This window comes from Sorghum bicolor, chromosome 4 (genome assembly GCF_000003195.3).
Source record: "Sorghum bicolor cultivar BTx623 chromosome 4, Sorghum_bicolor_NCBIv3, whole genome shotgun sequence".
In the NCBI taxonomy this organism is placed as follows: Eukaryota; Viridiplantae; Streptophyta; class Magnoliopsida; order Poales; family Poaceae; genus Sorghum; species Sorghum bicolor.
The window spans coordinates 10,209,129-10,232,807 of record NC_012873.2 but is presented as its reverse complement, the minus strand read 5'-3'; the positions used below and the strand labels follow the sequence as shown (position 1 = coordinate 10,232,807).

Below are 23,679 nucleotides of genomic sequence, written 5' to 3'. Positions count from 1 at the left end.
GAACTCTCTGCGCATGAGTCCGGTGTGCACCGGATGAAAGGTTCTAATATGGCTAGAGGGGGGTGAATAGCCTATTTAAAAATTCTACAAAAACACTAGAGCAAGAGGTTAGTAAATAACAAAGCGAAGCTTTTTTTGCTCTAGCTCTAATGGGGTGTTTGCAAGCCACCTACCCAACAATTCTAATTGCTATGATCACTATGCACACAATAACTGAGTCTCTACTTATACTAGAGAGCTACCTAAAGTTTCTATACAAGAAGTAAGCTACTCTAGTTTGCAAGAAAGTAAGAGAGAGAGTTTGATCTTTATACCACCACGTAGAGGGGATGAACCAATCACAATATTATGAAGTCCAATCACCGGGAGAAATCCAATCAACAAACACAATGGAGACACAAGATTTTTCTCCCGAGGTTCACGTGCTTGCCGGCACGCTACGTCCCCGTTGTGTCGACCAACACTTGGTGGTTCGGTGGCTAAGAGGTGTAGCACGAACCTCGTCCTCACTAGGACACCACAAGAACCCACCCACAAGTGAGGTAGCTCAATGACACGAGCAATCCACTAATGTTGCCTTTGGCTCTCCGCCGAGGTAGGCACAAACCTTTCACAATCACCGGGAGATGGCCATGAACAATCACCAACTCGTGCCAATCCTCCTCCGCTGCTCCAAGCCGTCTAGGTGGCGGCAACCACCAAGAGTAACAAGAAAACCGCAGCCAAATGGATCCCCAAGTGCCACTAGATGCAATCACTCAAGCAAATGCACTTGGAGTCACTCCCAATCTCACAAAGATGTTTAATCTATGAAGGAGATGAGTGGGAGGTGTTTGCTTAGGCTCACAAGGATGTCTAGTAGTCAAGAATGCCAAGAGTGTGAGCCCCAAGCCGGCCAAACACGTATTTATAGCCCATCAAACAAATAGAGTCGTTGGCTCTTTCATTGGGCGAAATACGGGGTCACCGGACGCTCTTAAAGGGGCACCGTATGCTCAACACCAGCGTCCGGTGCTCCAACGTCAGCCGCATGTCAGAGTCTAACGGTAACCTGCAGAGCACCGGACGCTGAGCAGGTTGGCACCGGACGCGTCCGGTGCACACCGGACCCGTGCGCAGAGAGCTCCGCAAACTCGCAGGGTCACCGGACGCGAGCCACCAGACCGTCCGGTGCTCACCGGACTCACACCCAGAGAGGGTTGCAAAACGCCCACACACCGGACACTAACCACCGGACGCATAGGCTTGCGTCTGGTGCCTGTCGTCCGGTGCCTTACCCTAGCTGGGCCAGGCAGCCTGCACACCGGACGCTCAGACACAGCGTCCGGTGCCTCTGAGCCAGCGTCCGGTGAGTGTTTTCTCAGTGAGAAACACTCCCGCGACTTCTCCAAATTTTCCACCGGCGCAATAGAAAATATGCACTTCATTTTCTCAAAAAGCGCCGAATCCAGAGGAACCCATCCTCTTTATACTCTTCAAACTCCACCTCCTTTTCAAAGTGTGCCAACACCACAAAGTGTGTACCAACAAGTGCACGTGTGTTAGCATTTTCACAATCATTTTCTTCGAAGGAGTTAAGTTAGCTCACTAGGTTCTAAATGCATGCACAAGAACAAAGACACCTAGTGGCACTCGATAACCGCTTAGCCAAATAATTCCCCTCTTTATAGTACGGCTATCTATCCTAAATGTGATCACACCCTCTATGGTGTCTTGTTCACCAAAACCCAAACCCTAAGCAATACCTTTGCCTTGATCTCCATAGGGTTTTGTTTTTCTCTTTCTTCTTTTCCAAGTTGAGCACTTTATCATCTTGTGGTCATCACCATCATCACCATGATCATCACTTGCTCCATCACTTGGCATGTACCAACCTCATTAAGTCTACACACACTTAGCATAGAGGTTAGTACTAGGGTTTCATCAATTATCCAAAAACCAAACTAGGGCTTTCACCGGACGCGTCCGGTGTGGACTTGCAGAGCGTCCGGTGCTTTGCAGGTAGCCGTTAGAGACTGACAAGCGAGATTCAAGAAGGACACGTGGCCAACCCCTGAGCACCGGACGCTGGGGGTCGAGCGTCCGGTGATCACTTGGTAGCGTTCGGTGCCCCCGTTTTCAGCCCAGTGAAAACAGCCAACGGCTAGTTTCTTTGAGGGGGCTTATAAATAGAGGATGACCGGCTTTGGGAGCTTACCTCTTGCACATTTGATTACTTGAGACATACATTGATCTAGAGAACACTCCCTCCACTCATCTCCTTGCTTGATTGCTAATCCTAGTGAGATTGAGTGAGATTCAAGTGCATTGCTTTGAGAGTTGCATTTACTGGCACTTGTTTCTTGAGTTTGCTGCGGATTTCTTGTTACTCTTGGGTGTTTCCCGACGCCCTAGATGGCTTGGAGCAGCGGTGGTGTTGAGCTCGTGATTGGAGATTGTTTCGAGCCTCACCAAGTGATTTGTGAGGGGTTCTTGAGCCTTCTCCGCGGGAGATCGCAATTGGTTACTCTAGTGGATTGCTCGTGGCTTGGAGGATCCCCATCTTTTGAGTGGATGTACGGCACCCGCTGAGGGTTTGGCTTTGGATTGCCAATTAGCTCGTGATCCATCAAGTGGGTGTATCGCCATAACGAGGACTAGCTTGCCGGGAAGCAAGTGAACCTCGGTAAAAAATCTTGTGTCATCTCTTGATGAGGATTCTCTTGTGATTGTGAGTGATTGGTTGGATATATCTCTACTCCACAACGTTGATATAACAATCACTCTCCACTCCTTACATACTTGTTTACCTTGCTAGTTGTTTAGCTTGTTTAGTTTAGTTTTAGGAGTGTAACTAGCCTTCTCTTGTGGTTGTGCTTTAGTGTTTAGCCTTGTGCTAGTTTGTATAGGTGGCTTGCATAGCTTAGTTGAGCTAGTGCTAGTTTTGCTTCGCCATTTGTTTTACTAACTCATTTGCTTTATGAAGTTTGTAGAAATTTTAAATAGGCTATTCACCCCCCTCTAGCCATTTGGACCTATCGAATCTATCAATCATTCAACAATATATTTTTCTCGTAACAAATCAGCAAACAATAATTTACATGGCTTTTCTGAAAAGCGAACAGACTCAACATATAATAGTGGGAAAAAATGCTGTCTTTTAGGAGATTTTTATTGCTGTAGCGGTTTGTGGGGAAGAATACTACTCAGAAAGCACTGTTTAGGAAGGCGTTCATTGTCACTTATCCTGTGTATTGGTTGCAGATTAATTTCCTGTCTTTTGTTTGTTGCCTTGGTATTCAGCAACCGGTATGGTTATACTCCCTCCGTCCCTGAAAGAATCAATTCCTAGGATCCGTGCCAGTCAAACTTTTTAAAGTTTGACTAACTTTATAGAAAAGAGTAATAACATCTATAATATAAAATACACATTATATGAAAATATATTCTATGATGAATCTAATAATACTAATTTGATACTATAAATCCTAGCATTTTTTTCTAGAAATTTGGTCAAAGTTTAAAAAGTTTGACTTAGGACAACTCTAGAAATTGACTCTTTCGTGGACGGAGGGAGTATTATTATTAGCTACTGCCTCCATCCACAAATAAATACACATCTCGTTTTTTCGAGAAGTTAAACCATTTTAAGTTTGACTAAAAATATATCAAATAATATCAACAGTTGTATACGCGAATAAGTATATTATCAAAGTATATTTCATGCTCGATCTAATGATACATATTATATATGATAAATATTAGTATGTTTTTATATATATTTGGTCAAACTTAAAAAGATTTAACTCCTCAAGAGACAAGATGCGTATTTATTTGTGGACGGAGGGAGTACTACTTTATTTAAGGAACCATAGGTGTATAATATGAGCTTGTTTAAATCCACCCAACTAAATTTAGCTACTAAAAATTTTAAAACTAAACTTTAGCTAGCTAAAATTTTTTCTAGCTATAATTTAGTGGGGTGTTTGATCCTCCAGCTAATAGACTTAGCTAAAATTTAGGTGATTTTAGCTATATTGAAACAACTAAACTTAGCTAAACTATAGGTGGTCTTTTAGGTCTTATTTAGATGCGAAAAGATTTTAGATTTCGCTACAGTAGCACTTTCGTTTGTTTGTGGCAAATATTGTTCAATTATAGACTAACTAGGATCAAAAGATTCGTCTCACGATTTATAGGTAAACTGTGCAATTAGTTTTTATTTTCGTCTATATTTAATGCTTAATGCATGTGCCGAAAGATTCGATGTGACGGTGAATCTTGAAAACTTTTTGGTTTTTGGGGTGAACTAAACAAGGCCTTAGCTATGGACTGTTTGGATCCCTAATAGTTAATTTTAGGCCCGCTAAAATTTAGTTGGTAAATCCAAACAAACTCTATATGTAATTTAGTTATTGGTGATCATTAGGTGATGATATACGATAACCATCCTTCGTAGTTCCTAGGAGCCCAACTTCGTGCCGCCTAGTCGCAACCACTACAAGAAGACACCTTATGCTTTGGCAACACTGTCTATTATATTTAACGATATAAAAATAAATAAATCAACACTAAGCTATAGGGTGGATGGCCGTGACATGACGTGGATTTCAGTAGAGTTTGTTTTTTTTTTTAAAAAAAACTTGGATTTCAGTAGAGTTGGCGGCACGAGGCACGCGGCCTTCTGCAATAAGTACGGCTATGTAGGCTAATTAATTGATTTTAGCCATTATCCTCCTATAATGTTTTCCCCTTCTGCTGGTGCTCCTTAACTCCCAAAATAAATTAATTTCTTGCACTAATTTTAGTTTCTTTAAATGTAACTAAATTTATAAAAAAACATTAATATTAATGTCATCAAATTAGTATTACTAGATAGATTATAAAATATATTTTGATAATCTACTTATTTGGTATCAATTAGTATAATGTTAATTATATTTAAGATATAATTTATGAGAAAATTGACTATTTGCCAGCATGCCAAAGAGTAGGCTTTGCAAATTTGCCATTTAAAATATTAACTTTGTAAAATCACAAGCCAAAAGTTGTGTGCATCTTGATTTCAATACCATTATACATGTTTACCTCCTTGTTTTTTCTAAAAAAAAAGAAAATCCTGCTAAACTCAGCCATGCAAAAGTACGGAACTGCCCATGGGACAAATTGACTTACCTAGAAGCCAATATATATATTGTATAGATGCACATTTGAATTGTGTGGAGTATTATTAATGACATTTTATGAGGCTTGTGCGTCAGCTAGCACTGCACGACGATATCACGATGTGCCATAGAATTGTTGGACATATTTTGCTAGCTGGAGGGCTTATCAGAATAGCGGCTAGCCGAGTATAGTAAGCGCGATAGAATACGGCAGAGGCACAAGTCCCACATCTAATGGGTTGGCGTCATATGTACATACCGCTGGCCCAGCCTACGTGTGGATTACGCGCCACATCATGTCTTTATATAGGTATCTGATACATACTTCATTCGTCCTGAAATATAATACATTATGATTCTAAAATTTATACTAAAATATAATACATTCTACACAACAATTATATTTAGATTTAGCAAAGTTTATTAAAAAGGAAACCATAATTTAAGGAAAAATAATCTATAGATACATACGTTATTTGGACGTTCTCTTAAATTATAGGACAGAGAGAGAATATATATACTAGTCTTTTTTATTATGATGATATATTTCATTCATCGGCTCAAATAGCCTCATGACTCATGAGAGATGAGACCACCCTACAGTACCATGGTGGACCAGTACTTTGCCTACAGATGCCTTTGCTGTGGACAATTCTGAGAGGAGGAAGAGCATCTGCAGCATCATAGAGTTGAAGTTTCTACTACTCCATCCAGTATGGAGCATTCATGGAATGGAAGCGATTCCGGATCCGGAATATATGCTCTGCCAGAGAAATATAGATGAATGGCTGCAGCAAAATGCGGCTCGCTTTCGGCTCCTTTCTCTCCCACTTTTGTAGTCCGTTATTATGGCCATAAAGTTCTTGCCTCTGTAAGTAATTTATTATATCATTACTACTACTCAATTTGGATATATTGGTGGACCTATATCGGAGCTGTGAGGCTATAACTGAAAATGCATTTTACCGGAAAAGGTAAAATTACTTACAGAGAGCTTTTGAATTACCCCTTTTCATTGTGAAAGATAATATAAAGTAGTATTTTAATTTAAAAGCAAGCATCAACTGTGAGACATGTTCCCTTACCATATACCAATAATGCTGACGACGCTCTATGACAATAAATTTTGTAAGTTGTTACTTTAGATAGATTTATAGATTTATAATAAAATATTATGGCATATCAATATGGGTAGGTTAATATATAATTATTTGATATAGGAAATTTAGCATCTTCAGTGTCATGATGCAAGCTCAAATGATTGGTTTTGTTTGTGGATCCAAAATCTATTTTTGGATAAAATATAGAAGGAAAATTATTAAACAAAACATAAATAAGCATTAGAGTTTGAACTTCACATTTGAATAAAATATCACAATGACTAAAATATCAAAAGTTGAAAGTGAAAATATGCATTCATGGTATCATTATATAACTTTGGCTTAGGTTCTAACTAAGTACATATTAAAGACCTACCAAGATACAATACAAAGGTTAACAACACATACCTTAATATTACTAACTAGGGATCCTCAATGAAGCCTCCACATTAATCCTAGTAGGATGGCAAGAAAACAAAAAGATAGATTCTGCAACCTCTTAATAATTAGAAACATCTAGCTATTAATTTGGTTGCCTCTAATTGTCATAGAGATTAGAGAACAATAACAACTTGATCTATTTTATTTTCTTAACAAATCATCCACACTTTGTCATTATGAAGAAAAACATAGTTACCTCCTAAATGTACATTTAAATTATGTACCTCTGTCATATGAAAGATTTTAAAACAATCTCTAAGTTTGCATCTGTATTGTCATTATAAAAATAAACTAAATTATCCCTTAAATCAACATCTAAATTACCATTCTAAGCTATTATTACATGACACAAATCATCCACACTTTGTCATTATGAAGAAAAACATAGTTACCTCCTGAATGTACATTTAAATTATGTACCTCTATCATATGAAAGATTTTAAAACAATCTCTAAGTTTGCATCTGTATTGTCATTATAAAAATAAACTAAAGTATCCCTGAAATCAACATCTGAATTACCATTATAAGCTATTATTACATGACCATAGAAATACTACATTATATTTTTTTTTCTAAATCACCTAGTTCTACCATTGTTAATCCCCAAAAAGTAACCATGAAAATCTATTTCCTTATAACAAACCAAATACCAATGACATTGATAACTCATTTTAAATTATATTAAAAGTCTTTGACAATGAATCTTGTAAGTGGTTAATTTGAATAAGTTTATACATTTTGGTCTCAACCGTACTCAACATTCTCTAGTGCATTTACGGTTGACATTATTCCAACCCTATCTTTCTCAACATGTTTAGGTGAAAACCAAGAGGAAGAACTTGTGTTTCAACAAAATCCCTTTTGATTTCCCCCCAAAAAAAATCTCCAAGTATCTGTACTTGACGTGTGGGCGTGGAATTTTTTATATGATTTGGACGCCGTCCTTCCATGTAATCGCAAAAAAAAAAAAGAGGATAGATCAATTTTGCACAAACATTTTCCCCCTTATGCATGGGCACAGGGATGAATGAATTTGACGCGCACGTCGTCCATCTGGACAGGTCATCATCATGAAGCAGTAGCTGCTAGTTTTGCCCGTGGCCAATCTCTTTCCAGTAGCTAGCCAACCCAAATGCAAGATCGGTTCCAGAGTCACATTGTGTGGCAGCGGCTGCTCTCTCACGATTAGCCACGTCCCTCACCCAAACCTAATAATAGCCTTGTCCAATTGTGTCATCTCGCTGCCCTGCGTGACACGTAACTGCCTTCACACTGGAGTACCGACCCGATCACTGCTTGTTGTGTCATGTCGGTTCGTCATTATATTGCACAGATTCAGCTACTAGGTTCTTGTGAAGTTTTCTGAGAATTTAATTAAGGTTCTTGTGAAGTTACCGTCCCCGAACAAGTACAGTTTGACAGTGTATATATTCTGTATTAATCTTCTTGCGACTGAATGTTTATTTTCATCATCCGAAAAGATTAGTTGCTGCCAAGAAATGGCTAACCCATACACACTTATAGCTTACCTCCTTAATTAGTATCATTTCTTTTAACAAACCAAGCAGGAGATGAGCTGTCCATTAAACCTCCATGTCGCTCTTCATCGCTTTATCATGATAACCAAGGGATGACGCTCTAGGCTTGTTGGCTGACCTAGAGAAACTCGCTGACCTTCTTGCTCCGAAAATGTCTCTCTCGGACGTAAACTTTGACGTCTTGTTTGCTAATTTGCCCAAAAACTAGGCATGTATTATTCATCCTGCAGTAAGCACGGTAGCTATTCTTTGCTAATTCGCTTGTAAACATTTCTGTTCTTCACCATAAAAACGTATTAGTTATCCGTTGCGTTCTTTGATCCGTTTGCGACCTGAACATTCAAGGTACTTATGCTGTGTGATCAATTTTTACGTCAACATCTAGCTAGAGGTGATCGCTGGAGAATTATACGGCAGCGAAGCAAGCAAGTGTGGTAGGAGTAGCTAGTATGCACGAATCGTTTCCATGCATGCATATGGAACCGTACCATTGGGTTGCAATAAAGGTGCTGGGTGTTTGGAAGAATATAATCTATTCCCATGCCAGGCCGGCCCAAGTGCTAATCAATCCTCTTTTCCCACTACACTCCTCCTGCTTGAGCACGTAGTTCAGCATCGATCTCTCTGCCAAAGATTCTCCACTGGCTCTCGTTCTCGTGAAGGCCTTGTTTAGTTGCCAAAAAAGTGTCCAAAAATTTTCAAGATTTTCTGTCACATCAAAAATCTTACGGCATATGCATGAAGCATTAAATATAGACGAAAATAAAAATTAATTACACAATTTGCATATAATTTGCGAGATAAATCTTTTAAGCCTAGTTAGTTCATAATTGAACAATATTTATCAAATTCAAACGAAAGTGCTGAAACCAAAAGTTTTTGCCAACTGAAGAAGGCCTTACCGTCCCCGAACAAGAATAGGATAACTTCGCCTCCACCGAACACGACAGCGTTTGTTTGTAGAAAAATCATGATTAAAGATACTGTTCGCTGATTTATCGTGAAAGAAAAATATTGATAAATGATTGATAGTTTTTTCACTATTAGTAGTTTAGCGTTCGTGGCTTTGTGATTCGTTGTGTCAGTTAGCAGTTCAGCGTTCGTGGTTTACCGTCGATTGGGCTGCGCTAACTAAGCTAGCAGCTCCTGTCCACGTGTATATAACTCATGTGACAGCTAGCTAGTTTTACACCATTTTTCTCTTTCCTTTCCTCCTCCTGAATATAAATGGCGCTGCTTTAGTGATATTGGCATTTCTGAAGTATTTTTTCTATTAAAATTTATTGACATATATGTAGAATACCATAAAGGAAATTGTTTGTAATTTTATTATTCTTGATGATGATGATGCTACTGGTTTTTTTCTCAATCATCAGTCAACTCTGAAATTTCCCATGCATATAAGTTGTTTTGTTATTAGCATGCGAGATAACAAAAGGGACATTCTTAATTAACTCTTTTATTAGAAGCTTCCTAATCGTTTGTTGGATCAAGAATAGCTAACTGATTCCGCTGCTTATCAGCGGTTGCCGTTGATCATGCCTGTTCTACATCATGTAGTAAAATACCCAGGTTCATATAATAGTATGTGTCTTACAAACAGTCTTTTCTAACAACTGATTCGAACCAAAACCTTTTATTGCTTTTATGGAAGTGTTTGGGACTCCTCTACTCTTATTTTTTCAGCCCCGCAAATTCCACGATAGAGCTGCTCTATGATGGAGTTCGTAGAGCATAGCTGAAAAACAGAAGCGGGGTAGTGCCAAACACCCCTGTATTCCCATGCAAAATGGCTCGAGGGTAGTTTCACATAGGCCTTGTTTAGTTCCAAAATATTTTGCAAAATCGACACTGTAGCTTTTTCGTTTGTATTTGACAAATATTGTCCAATCATAGACTAACTAGGCTCAAAAGATTCATCTCGTCAATTTCGACCAAACTGTGCAATTAGTTTTTATTTTTGTCTATATTTAATACTTCATGCATGTGTCTAAAGATTCGATGTGACGGGGAATCTGAAAAATTTTGCAAATTTTTTTGAACTAAACAAGGCCATAGATTCTCATCTCGTTGGGTTCTATTTTTTTCTCAATTAATTTTTTCAGTGCAACATATTAAAATAGTTTGTATTTAAGTTGTTCACCATACACAGAAAAATAATCTAAAATATCTCTACAAAAATTTAGCGCTCTACCAAATACCAAATATACCCTTGACTTAAAACCGGTGATAGCTAGTAGCCTGAGATCGGGTTTCCAGTATGTTCCTGCGGTCCTGCTGCCCTGTTCACGTTTTCGTGTCCCACAACAGGCCACAGTCTTCTGAAAATGAAAGCCGGAGCTTTTTATGAACGACTCTGGTGAACGACTCTGGTTATTGTCTTTTTCACTCACGTGCTCAATTTGACAACCACGGATTGACTGCAACCATAAACTCTGTAACATCTCGTAGCACAACTCTCTCGGGTCGGGAATGATTGTCATGTTTAGATGTTAATAAAGTCAATGGTTCACATATACTAGCCTATTAGCTTAAAAGCTTTCTGGCAGTTGACTTGTAGTTATTGACTTTTTGTTATCAACTTTAATAATTTTTTAGCCTCTTCACACACTAAATTAAAAGCTACTCCACTGTGGTACACTCACCGAGTTGCGATACGGGAATACGGGATACTCAAACTCTACAATGCTGCTAGCAACCACGATTGAAGATGCTGGGGTACTCAACCTCTAGAGTTGTTGCAGGTGTCAATTATTTTTATTATATTTTGGATGCAAGTGTACCGAATCGAGCATATGTGAAATTTCATTAAAGGCTAATTCAATTTGTTGCACGGTCTACTGGGATCGGTTGCGTCGGCTCTGCTCATGTTCCAACCTTTTGGTTGTAATTTTTAATATGACACGTTTAGCTGCGAAGTTAATTTAGGCCTTGTTTAGTTTCCCAAAAATTTTGCAAAAGTTTTCAGATTCCCCGTCACATCGAATCTTTAGACGTATGCATAGAGTATTAAATATAGATGAAAATAAAAATAAATTATACAGTTTGGTCGGAATTGACGAGACGAATCTTTTGAGTCTAGAATAATATTTGTTAAATACAAACGAAAGTGCTACTATTTCTATTTTGCAAAATTTTTTGGAACTAAACAAGCCTTATATATATTTTTATAAGAAGTAAGCCAACTAGTGGATGGAAGGTGTCATATCATCATGTATCCAATCACTCGGATTTTTTTGAGTTGTCTTCAACTCATGTCTGTTTCTTCTATGAAAAAAAAACACTTGTTTCTCTTGGGTCGGTGTCTTTTCTTATATATTTTTTTTTCATTATCACTCGGTTTCATATATAAGCAATGTATTTTACTGGACTAAAAATGAATACATGTATCTTACTTATGTGGGTAAACTTTTGATATTTTTCCAAGAACATTAATCAAATAAAATAAATCCAATTTGTCAAATTAACATCGTTGGAATAAAGTTTCAACACACCTACAATTAATTCATCGAATTCCATTCCTAGTAAGTAGGTCCAATATATGATGGGTAGATGGAAACAAAATTAATATAAAGATCAAGATCCCCCTCTTGAGGAGCATGCACAACAAATGACATCGATGTGTGTCCCAAAATAAATACATATTTTGTTTTTGAAGAAGTTAATTAACATAGAAAATAGTATCAGTGTTAGCATCTTCAAAGAATTTTATTATAAAGATATATTCCATGTTCAATCTAATGACATTTATTTTACGTCATCAATATCAATATCAATATCTCCAAGTAATTTTATTCTAAAGATACATTCCATGCTTAATCTAATGATATTTATTTTTACATCATGAATATCAGTATATTTTTAATATATATACTTTTTTTTAAAAAAAAATAACTTCTCGAAAAGTAAGATGTGTGTACAAAATATCCAGAGTATTTATGCCAGAGTGAGTATTTTCCATGAAAAAACAAATATCCAGAATAACTATAAGACCTGTTTTTCTTTTCCTATACAAGATGCAATGAAGAAGCATGCAGATTCTAGAAGATGCAGGCATGCAGCCGCAGGCAGGCATTGCAAGCAGTCAAAGACTGTTAACCGCTGTAATGCAAATGCCGCCGCACGGCCGAAGCAGCAGAATTCCTGAGATCAATCAAAGGGATATCGCCGGCTAAATTTAGACACAGGAGATCCGGGAGAGGCGTGGACTGCTGCTGCGTGCGCCAAGAGACCAAGCGGTGGTGAGCATGGCCGCCGATGGGGATGGGAACAAAAAGGGAGGGCAGCCGGGCCGTGCCGTGACGTGCCTCTCCTCCACTCCACGGCCTCTGACCCAGCTCCTGCCCTTCCCCGATTCTCTCTCGCCAAGGCCAACTACCCCTCTCAAAACGGCTTCACTCTCCGGTTTTTATTTTCCCATCGTTTCTCTTCTCCTTCCTCCTCTTCACTCCACCACCCTCCTCCCCTCCCTCTTTTGTAGTATCACTGTCACCAACACCACCAACAACAAGGCTAACGCACACCAACCCAAGAACAAGAAAAGAAAACAATTGATTCTGTTTTGATCTCTCTTCGATCGAGGTAAGTGCGGTAGGAGGCAATAATGGTGGCGGTGCAGGCTGCGGCGACGGCGGAGGCGCCGATCCGGGCCGAGGCCAAGGTCGCGGTGGCGCCGGAGACGGATGCGGAGGCCGAGGTGGAGGAGGTGAAGAAGGGCGATGCCGCCGTTGCCGCCGCCGCCCCGGGAGAGACGGAGGAGGAGCCGGTGTACAGCAGCGACTTGAGGAAGCTGGAGGAGCTCATGTCCAAGCTCAACCCTTGCGCGCAGGAGTTCGTGCCGTCGTCGCGCCGCACGGCTCCAGTCGCCGTGCCGGCAGCGGCAGCAAAGCCGGCGGCGGGAGGAGGAGGGGTGCTCTCCGCCGACGCGCCTGTGTTCGTGTCCGCCGCCGAGTACTACGGCGCTGCCGGCGGGCGCCTGGAGATAAGCGGCGGCGGCGCCGGCGGGGGCAGGGACTCTAGCAGCGACGGATCCAGCAACGGCGGCGGCGCCGGACACCCACTGAATCGCCGGGTCGGTGAGCTGTGAATCTTCGTTTTTTTTCATTACGGTTCTAATTCTACGCGTCTCGATTTGGGAGGCTTTGTTATATTTGTTTGACCTTTTCATTCCTGTGATCGCTGGATGATTTGCTGACTTGCGTATCCCGATCGTCTGAATTGATGGTGGTATCGGGACATGTTGTTGATCACTTTCTTCATATAATTTCATTTCTGTCGCCTTTCCCTTCTTGTTTTGTCTTTTGAAAATCAAGTCTTAAGCACTGAGGGAGGGTTTATAATTTTGTTCTGTTAAAGAAGTTTTTCTTCTGAATCATTTGCAGAATCATCATATTGCAAAATGATATAAAGAACCTCCCCCCTTCTAAAGATGACAACTTCATCTTGTTCGTTTATTAAGAGAAATGATTTGATGGGTGCTAAACTGCTAACCAGATAGTATTGATGAAAGATCGGTGCTCGTGGTACGACAATTGCCTTGCCAAGAACTTGATACGTGGATCGATGTGATAGTGATGGGCTACTGTGCTTGATGTCAACAATTCATTTTCGTGGGCCTCCATTTACCTTTTTAGAATTTCAGAACAAAACGGTTTGATTCTGTGTTCATTTATTGATTCTGGTGGTAGGACGACAAATTGACTTTGCCCTCCTGATTGATATCTCAGAGAAGGAACAGCTTCAACCAGGGGAGGCGGAGGGTGGGAGGCCGGCCCCGACGGGCTGATAGGGAGGACAGTGTGCGGCGGACCGTCTATGTCTCTGACATTGATCAGAATGTGAGCTAACTCAACGCAGTGCCCTTTTTGCATTGCCATTTCTAATGCTGTTACATCTCTTCTTGTTGCTTTACAGGTGACTGAGCAGAAGCTCGCTGAAGTGTTTTCTAACTGCGGGCAAGTAAGTTCTGTGATTCTTTTGCAGGAAAAACATGGTGATATAATTTCCTTTTAATTATATGATGGCTGATGACAGCATCTGGGTGACCTTTGTCACCTTTTATTTCCTTGTGAAGTGAAATAGATGATTTAGCTTCTCTGTCTTGGTAATAACATAGCGTATTTGTAATATTATGTCTACTGTTAACGTGTAGGTGGTAGATTGTCGTATCTGTGGTGACCCCCATTCTGTCCTGCGCTTTGCGTTCATTGAGTTTGCTGATGATGGTAGCATTCTTGAGACATTATCTTTTCATTTACTGTATTGGTAACAATAAAACAGTGATGGTGAAGTTTTCCTTTGTCTGCAGCTGGTGCAAGAGCAGCACTAACACTTGGAGGAACCATGCTTGGCTATTATCCTGTTAGAGTTTTGCCTTCTAAAACAGCAATTCTACCTGTTAATCCTAAATTTCTTCCTCGAGTAAGTCTGATGATGATGGCAATTATTTGATATCCATAGCATTTATAGAAAGAGAAGTATGGAAGCAGTTCTCATAATTTTGTAATGGTTATTTTTATAGACTGAAGACGAGAAAGAAATGGTATCGAGGACTGTATATTGTACTAACATAGACAAGAAGGTAAGTCTCTTTTTGGTTGGTTGTGTGGTTGAAATCTTGAATTTGGATTACACATAAGATGCTTGTCATTAGATTCAGAATTCAACATTGTATTTAATAGTGCCTCTATAATCTTTTAAAATTGAATTGCGCAACTTCTAGCTGTACTTTTAGATTGTAGTGAGTGGTTCCAAATTAAGGCCTGATTTGCTTTAGATTAGTTGCTTCATTAACAAGCTTTCCCTCCTGGTATTTGTTATGATTGGTGAATGCTTAAATTTGATACATATGATTAATAGTGAAGATAAAAATGTCTTGAAAAGTTAAAAGTTTGCAGCTTATGCGTTCTGAACTCTACCGTGTAGGTTACAGAGGATGATGTAAAGGGTTTCTTCCAGCAATCATGCGGAAAGGTATGCTATAAAACTGTTTATAGTGTGTCTTTTCTAGAATATTTATATTGTTTTCTTAAATGGTTGCCATCTAACACTTTGTTTAGGTTTCTCGGCTGAGGCTCCTTGGTGACTATGTACACTCCACATGCATTGCTTTTGTTGAGTTTGCTGAAGTAAGTAAAACAAAGTCTTTTGCTGATATATTCTAATGGAGTTAAGATTTTAGTTAATCTTCGAGTGCGCACATAATAAGAGGGCCTAGGAGTGAGAGTTATGTGAATCAAGGGAAACAAGATATTAAGTGATATGTTCTGATGCAATTAAGATTTTAGTTAATATTCAAGTATTACTGGTACACAATAATGGGGCCTAGCAGTAGCTTGGTTTCTAATAGCAGAACACCTCTCACCCCTTGGGTTGAGTGGTTTTCATATATATAGATTTAAAAAGACACTCATACCAACAGTTTTGTAGCATATGTATCTAACAGTTATAATTAGAATTAGACCCCTACATATATTCGCATCTAAGATTCACAAACATTACCAATTGAAAAGGCGTGCAAAGGACTAGTTTTCTTAATGGACATATTTGATTATACCAAAGTCGCATAGTTGCTGTGTGCATTATTCGAAATTTCGTTAGTTTGTGTTCAGTTCAGGTTGGTGTTCCTTTTAGTTATTTTTCACTATATTTCTCTTTGCCTCAATGTTGATCAAGACTTGGTTTATGTTGATTGGAAAAGTCCATTCACCAAGACTTGTGTTAATGTTCCTGAACTAGAACCTTGCTATTGTTGCTCTGTCTTAGTAGGTGGGGAACTTGTAATGATTCCAGATGTTGTGACAATACACACCAATTATATTGTTAACTTGTCGAAACAGGATGGTTCTTGGTTCATTTTCTTAAAAAAACATGGTCCTCCATAGAGTAAATTTTTCATTGGCAAAGACTTAAAAAATCAGACTTTTCTGTAGTCCACCAGAACCTATTTTTATAGGTGAAAGAACTACATTTGTTTCAAGTTATTGTCCTTAAAGCATTTAGGTAAAGACATGATTAGAGAGGTTTCTAGTCCATCCTTTTGTGCTCTTTTTTTTAATTCAGTAAGTATGCCCAAGCAATCCTATTGGTACATAGTTTAAGCCATTTGTAGCCATGATTGGTCTGACTTATACATCATTTGTACTCTCGTTTTGCATGTTTTCTTTTCAGGCTGAAAGTGCAATTATGGCCTTGAACTTCAGTGGTGTGGTCCTTGGTTTACTCCCTATCAGGTAAAATATTCTGTTAGCAACCCATATTTGTGGATTCATGAAAGAGTATCATGAAATACCGTGATACCTATTGTAAGGAATCTCCTTGATTGCGCAGGGTGAGCCCTTCCAAGACACCAGTACGTCCGCGGTCTCCTCGTGTGATGTCCAACTGAGCCCGATTCAAGCCGCCGTCACCCTTGAGGCTGCCACCAATGGCAAATCATCCCAGGCAGAGCTTCTTCTAGCTATGAGCGCCCTAGAACCCTTGCTTCGTGGATCAGTGACGTCGTCGCCGTCGTCCCGAGAGTGTCCCAGTACCTAAGTCAGTCATAGGAAACCAACTTGCTGCTGCTAATGTTCTTCGGTCTTTCACAGACCCATGCACCATTTCCCTTGTTTTTTTTCTCATCCCCACTTATATGTTAATTATGTATGGATTCGTCTATAACTGCCTTTCTCGGGCATTGGAAGAAGAATGAATAACATTGGTATTTGTTCTAGCTGTGTGGGAGATTTTACATTTCTTGCTGGTGTTTTTTTTTTCTTTCACATTTTGGCAGTTTATTTCCCGTGACTCCTGTTCGTTGTTCTGCACTCTGCGAGTCTGCGTGGATGCATAAGGCATGTGTTTCTGGTGTTAAACGTGCTGCTGTTGCTTTGGCTCGAAAGATTGTGGGTTTCGGCATGTGTTCCCATGACTGAGCACGTGTTATTGCCTACGACTCCTGTATGGAATTGGTGACCCTTCCTTGATGCAGGACAGCAGGAGACGTGTTTTCATTGTCAATCCTGCATTCCTGCATGGTGGCCGGTGGCGGCGACGGATCCAGCAGACGGCGGCACCCGGCACCCACCTGGGGCAGTGTTTGTTTCATCTTCTATTCATTTTTGGGGCAGAGTTTCATCTTTTGCTTATGGCTACCGGCCTGCGTTGTAATTCTTTTTTTTTTCCAAACAGAAAGAATACAGTTATCATTATATTAAAGAAAAGAAATAAAATGACTCATAATATGACCAGTACAACACAAATAATTAAAAGTAATAAATGAGCAAAGACCAACAAACCATTAATAGCCATGAAATGAACAAAGACCAACAAACCAGTAATGACACTTTCATTCACCCTGTCAATTTTCTCATACAGGACAAATCCTTTATTGCACTAACACTTAGAATTTATTTGATTTAGTAAGGTTGAGCTAAATCCATTTAAATGAATCGGATGGCACGAACACCACACAAGCATATAATAGACTAGACTAGGAGGATTCCCCGCGCGTTGCTGCGGATATAAAGAGAGAATATAAATATGACATTATTGTAGTCTATTGAGGCATCTATATATAGTTTTAATAGTTAGTTTCGGAAGAGGAAGAGAGGAGATCATGTGAGACAATAATTGCTAGCAGTATGCATGCATGGTCATGTGTAGGCAGCTGCATCCACTATTGAAACCATTTGTGAGTGGACACTTAATTGCATGCAATAGTAGGAGAAGTGGATGATGTGGCGTAAGGAGGTGCAAGAGAATTAGTTTAGTGGAGTTTGTCTTTATAGGATATATAGATTGTACATTCTGTGTGTAACATCTGTGCTATCAATTTCACTTTGAATAAAAACTGTGTAAGACTAAGAAACGTGAGACGAAAAAACAAAGCAAAACCAAGCTATAGGATATATAGATTGTACATTCTGTTGTAACATCTGTGCTATCAATTTCACTTTGAATAAAAACTGTGCAAGACTAAGAAACGTGAGACGAAAAAACAAAGCAAAACCAAGCGAGATTTTTTTTTAATGGAGGAAGTTTGGCCTGTTTGGTTCCTACAACTAAGAGCAACTTCAGCCCACCTCCTAAACAAGTCTCTATTCTAAATCTAGGGATTTGATAAAAAAATCAACTCCAACCCACCCCTACTTGGGCTCTCATTTTCCATGCCCTCCCAAATTATAGTTTCAGCCCCTCACATCCAGAACCCCTATCCAGTGGGTCCCACCCACCTTCCTCTCTCCACCTATAAATCAAGACAAGAATTACAAATGGTGGAGTTGACGTAGGATTTGTCAATGACAGGTGGGTCCCATGTGAGATAAGGACTTGGTCTGTTTTTTTCCATTAGAGTTGGGTCTTAATTTGAGCCCCTACATTTTTTTATTATAGCCTGTAAATAAAAGTTTAAGGGCTTAATTTAGGGACTTGGACTAGAGTTGCTCTAAATTTTACTTCCTCTCACATTGAATGTTTAAACACATGCATGAAATAGATTAAACTATTTACGAAACTAAAAATATAGCGTGAGACTAATTTGTGATACTATTTTTTAAAACTTAATTAGTCCATGATTACACACTAATTGCTATAGTAAACACATGTGTTAATGATAGATTAATTATGTTTAATAAATTCGTACCGACGGAATCTATAATTTATTTTTTTTATTAATATCTGAAAATCCCATAAGCCATTGTACATGACATCCGATATAATATCGGTTAAACTTTAGCACGCCCCCAAAGATATATGTCAATCTATGGTATTGCATCATGGCTGGTCGTGAGCGAACGGGAGAAGCAGAACATGAAAGTGCAATTGGGCGTGGATCCTCTGGGCCGCAAAGTCGCAGACGCCGACGGCGACTTCTCTGGGCCGAACTCGGATCCATCAACCCATTCGAAGCCCAGCCCAACAACAAGCCGAGCCCGATCCGTTCGAGAGCGAGAAGGTCCAACAAGCCAGCCTTCAAGTACCCCACAGCGGCACACGAGACGAGACACCCACTGGCCACTTCTCTCGCCCCAACAGTCTCTCCTCTCGCCTCCGCTTGCCCCCTCCTCCAAGCCCCAACCCCACGAGCGAGCTCGCGGTCGCGGCCACCGCCTCCTCCTCCTCCTCCTCCTCCTCCTCCTGCTCCTGCCGCAGGTACGCGCCGCCGCTCCTCTCCTCCCCCTTCCTCTCGCCGCCGCTTCGCGTATACGGCACTCGCGCTTAATTAATTAACTCATCCTCCCGTCTCCCGGGACCGATCGCGCTACCGCAGGCAGTCGAAGCAGGTAGCGATCGACACATGGCGCCGTCCAGGCACGCGGACGAGGGCGGGCAGCTCCAGCTCATGGACGCCGACAGGGTCGACGACGAGGAGGAGTGCTTCGAGTCCATCGACAAGCGTACGTCGCGCTCTCTACCCCTCCCGTCCCGTCTCGCCTCCCCGCATTACTTGTTCCGCGTGCGCGCGCGCCTTGCTGCTACCACCCTGATCGATGCTGCAAGCATGCAGTTAGTCGCCTTCCACGGCCGGCGGATCGCTTCCGCCTTCTGCCGTTTCGCTTTTGGGTTCGGAAATTTAATTTGGTCCGAGTTGGTGCGATTTGTTCAGTTGTGCTTTGGTGTCGGCATTTGTTTGTTTTTTGTTGGGTACCCCAGTGGGTTGGGGTTTTGCGTTCCTTCTAACTAATTCCCCCCAAATTCTCGAGTGTTTTGGGAATCAACTAGTGTTGTATCGTGGCGTGAGTTCGTGGGGTTCTAGTATTCCCCACGTTTGATCGAAATCCTGCGGCTAGTTCGTTTTCAAAAGTGTGTGCTACCGTTACTTCTGCATAGATTTGTCTGAATTTTGCCTTAATATGAGATCATGAGCTCATTCCGTCAAATCGATGAACAAAATCCAGTAGTGGGATTCGAAATTAACTCGTTCTATCCTTGGACTTTTGTGTGAATACTCTTTGTTTTTTTTTCTAGCAATTATTACGAAGGTGTTTTAGGTGCACTCAGGGTTTTAGGCTTGGGCTCAGATTTCTTTGGGAAACAGGATTCATGTTGTGTTGTATTTTCCATTTGTGTCGTCCAACACTATTAATTTGAGTTCTCCTGCGTTCAACTAATCTGTGCTGCATGCATCTGTTTGGCACAGTGATTTCTCAGGGGATAAATGCAGGAGACGTGAAGAAGCTGCAGGATGCAGGGATTTACACTTGCAATGGCCTAATGATGCATACTAAGAAGGTTCTGAGCTTTGCATCCCACAGTACCCAACTCTTTGTTCTGTCTGTCTGAATTTTTTATTGCACAGTATTTACATTGATATCTTGTTTGTGGCACTTGCAGTTGCATGTCTGCTTTCATTTGTTCAATACTCTGAACATTTGGCGATTGTTCTAATTTATGGATTGTCTTGCAGAACCTTACAGGAATCAAAGGTTTATCTGAAGCAAAAGTTGATAAGATCTGCGAGGCAGCTGAAAAACTTCTGGTCTGATCCTTTAAGTTGGTTTTGCTTACTAAACTTCCATGCAATCAGTTATGTATGATATGGTATCTTGAAATTCTCTTCTTGTTTGTTTGTTTGTTTGTCACAGAACCAGGGCTTCATGACAGGAACTGATCTCCTTCTTAAGGTAAGAAAATTGCATTTAAGCTACTAATCGGGGAATGGTTTACCAGTTTGGTGTGTCTGATGAGTGATAATCAATGTTCGACTGCTTGTAAATTGTAAACTAACTGACAAAAGTCGATTAGCTATTGAAACTGGTTGAACACTCTTACTTCTCATATGTGTTGTCCTTTAAGGCTGTTTGATTTATTTTGGCATATTTTGAAGCGGAAGTCTGTTGTTCGGATTACAACTGGGAGCCAGGCACTTGACGAGCTGCTTGGCGGTAATATATCTGAAATCTGTTGTGTGATCAGTCATGCCATTACATTAGTCTAATAGATGGACATCTTTAAATTTGAAGGAGGGATTGAAACACTTTGCATCACAGAGGCATTCGGGGAGTTCCGGTATGTTGATGTTCTCGTTCCTGTTGTTCCTTTTTCTCTGAAGTTCTGCTGCAGGAGCCATATTATATGTATAGTTGATATTTATGATAGAGATCTCTTTATGGCATGGTGCCACACTTGTAATAAATGTATTTAGGCCTAGCTCAGTTATATATTAGTGTATTTAGGTTGATGGTACAACCTTTCCAGGCTAATTCCAGCCCTCTTGTACCACCTTTTTCTGTTGTTTCATCTTCCAGAGTTATTGCTATCACTAGCAATGCATCTTGTAGTTTCTAATCATGCTTTTGCTTTGCTAACTTAACCACATGAATACAATTTCTCACCATTTTTCTTGATGTGAAGTGATATGTTAAATTAAGGTGGGATCACTTTTTTCCTAAAGGGAACAGTATATGAAACAATTCTTTGTTGTATTCTATTGCTGGTCTGGGAGAAGTTTGCCATTGTATACTACACACAATCACGCACAAACCTCTTACTTGCAAAATGAAAGAAACCTCTTAAGTATTTACTGAGAATAGTCGCAGTGAATGTTGACTTATGATGCGCTTTTGTAACTATACTTCTGAGTCCAGTTCTATTTTTTTAGTTTGAAATATATGTCATCTGTTTGTCTTGCAGGTCAGGGAAGACCCAGTTGGCTCATACTCTATGTGTCTCCACTCAGGTTCATCCCCCGTACCAAATTTTGTAGATAGCGCATAGACCATGGAACTACGAAGCAATAGAATTTGAGGAAACATAGAAGCAACAGAATACTCCCTTATTTCTGATTGATGAAAATGCAGCTTCCAATCCACATGCATGGGGGGAATGGGAAGGTTGCCTACATTGACACTGAGGGAACATTGTATCTTTTTGAATTTCATGAGTAATTTGTCAAGCTTATTCTCCCAAGAGTTTATATTTATTCCTATCATCTCCAAATTGTTTCCTTAATGAAGTTTTCAGCCGACCTGAACGCATTGTGCCAATTGCTGAGAGATTTGGGATGGATGCCAATGCTGTTCTCGACAATGTATGAATTCCTTGCATTTAACATTTCTCGATTCTATTAACCCATTTCATTACCAATAGACCAAATTGGTTGTTTAATTTTATGTATGTTTCTGGTTAGATCATATATGCTCGTGCATACACCTATGAGCACCAGTACAACTTGCTCCTGGGCCTTGCTGCCAAGATGGCTGAAGAACCTTTCAGACTTCTGGTAGGCATGAAACTGTAAAGTGCATTGATTTTGATAATCTCAGTTGTGCTCATGTGGTATTTCTATCGTCCTGGGAACAGATTGTGGATTCTGTGATTGCACTATTTCGTGTTGATTTCAGTGGCAGGGGTGAACTTGCAGAGCGTCAGGTATTCTCGTCAATTCATTTCGATGGCAGTTTTTTTTTTTTTTTGATCAGTATTTCGATGGCAGTTGGTACCTCGTAAAAATGTTGAAGGGTGCTGTGTTTATCTGCTTGTTTATGTGTATCTGCTGTGAAATTGCAGCAAAAGCTAGCACAGATGCTGTCCCGACTTACCAAGATTGCTGAGGAGTTCAATGTTGCAGTGTACATCACCAACCAAGGTGGGCTTTTCTATTTAGCCCTATATCTATTCCAAGAGTTTACCGATGAATGAATTTCAATTTCTAAGCTGTCTCCTTTTTGTGTTCCAGTGATTGCCGATCCAGGTGGTGGTATGTTCATAACTGATCCAAAGAAACCAGCAGGCGGCCATGTGTTGGCGCATGCTGCCACCATCAGATTGATGCTGAGGAAAGGCAAAGGCGAACAACGTGTCTGCAAGATCTTCGATGCCCCAAACCTTCCTGAAGGAGAAGCTATATCCTTTTGCTTTGATGCTCCATGTTTTCTGCTTGCACTAAATCGCTAATGATCGCCTTACCTTCACATCTTGCAAACTCTAGTGATAGTGAACCTTACCTGCTAACTGTCATGACTGAATGTTTTAGATGATACTACAAATTATCAGTGTGATACATGTAACTTGTTTGCCTTGACCAATAGCACGTTTTCCAGGTTACGTCAGGTGGAATCATGGACGCAAAAGACTGATTCGGTTTCCAGCCAGAGTGCTTCTGTCCAAAGATTGTTCATGTTTCTTCAGTAAAGTTCATAGCATACATGGGTATACATACCTCGAGGAAAGTTACAGCAGTGTTACTGTTTTATCTTTGACATCGAAAAAGTAGGCAAAACTCTATGTTGCTTAGGCCTCTTTTTGCCACGGAATTTGAGATGGAACCAGTTGTACATGTTTTCTTGGCTTCCCAAAAAACTTCTAATCAGACCAGAGACCATCTACTGTTAGTTGTTCATGCATGCCAATCTACATGCTTATGCTTGCCTGAATGGCACTGCGCTTCTTTCTTGTTAGTGGTTCATGCATGGCCATCTACATGCTTAATACGTACTCCATACTTGCCTAAACGGCACTGTGCTTCTTTCTTG

The 23,679-nt window shown here is 40.2% G+C and overlaps 2 protein-coding genes across 2 annotated transcripts; both read left to right on the top strand.

Moving 5' to 3' along the window:
* LOC110434929 (polyadenylate-binding protein-interacting protein 8-like) lies at positions 12,515 to 16,948 on the top strand. Its single transcript, XM_021459961.1, has 10 exons — positions 12,515 to 13,295; positions 13,951 to 14,061; positions 14,138 to 14,182; positions 14,376 to 14,448; positions 14,532 to 14,644; positions 14,745 to 14,804; positions 15,149 to 15,196; positions 15,283 to 15,351; positions 16,394 to 16,455; positions 16,553 to 16,948. The coding sequence occupies exons 1-10, from the start codon at positions 12,828 to 12,830 to the stop codon at positions 16,608 to 16,610; spliced, it is 1,107 nt and encodes a 368-aa protein (XP_021315636.1). The 5' UTR covers positions 12,515 to 12,827; the 3' UTR covers positions 16,611 to 16,948.
* LOC8078314 (meiotic recombination protein DMC1 homolog) lies at positions 19,219 to 23,635 on the top strand. The gene is made up of 15 exons (XM_021458607.1): positions 19,219 to 19,357; positions 19,476 to 19,602; positions 20,346 to 20,437; positions 20,613 to 20,684; positions 20,791 to 20,829; positions 21,033 to 21,090; positions 21,169 to 21,214; positions 21,839 to 21,884; positions 22,006 to 22,067; positions 22,169 to 22,235; positions 22,335 to 22,427; positions 22,508 to 22,576; positions 22,715 to 22,793; positions 22,884 to 23,050; positions 23,239 to 23,635. The coding sequence occupies exons 2-15, from the start codon at positions 19,503 to 19,505 to the stop codon at positions 23,281 to 23,283; spliced, it is 1,035 nt and encodes a 344-aa protein (XP_021314282.1). The 5' UTR covers positions 19,219 to 19,357; positions 19,476 to 19,502; the 3' UTR covers positions 23,284 to 23,635.

What these genes read in the sequence shown, in the direction of transcription:
- LOC110434929 (XM_021459961.1), top strand. Translation starts at nt 12,828, where the DNA reads ATGGTGGCGGTGCAGGCTGCGGCGACGGCGGAGGCGCCGATCCGGGCC. An exon ending in TCTCTGACATTGATCAGAAT is followed by an intron (nt 14,062 to 14,137) that starts GTGAGCTAACTC and finishes GTTGCTTTACAG; the next exon opens with GTGACTGAGCAGAAGCTCGC. An exon ending in TGTTTTCTAACTGCGGGCAA is followed by an intron (nt 14,183 to 14,375) that starts GTAAGTTCTGTG and finishes GTTAACGTGTAG; the next exon opens with GTGGTAGATTGTCGTATCTG.
- LOC8078314 (XM_021458607.1), top strand. Translation starts at nt 19,503, where the DNA reads ATGGCGCCGTCCAGGCACGCGGACGAGGGCGGGCAGCTCCAGCTCATG. An exon ending in GAACTGATCTCCTTCTTAAG is followed by an intron (nt 20,830 to 21,032) that starts GTAAGAAAATTG and finishes CATATTTTGAAG; the next exon opens with CGGAAGTCTGTTGTTCGGAT. An exon ending in CTCTATGTGTCTCCACTCAG is followed by an intron (nt 21,885 to 22,005) that starts GTTCATCCCCCG and finishes ATGAAAATGCAG; the next exon opens with CTTCCAATCCACATGCATGG.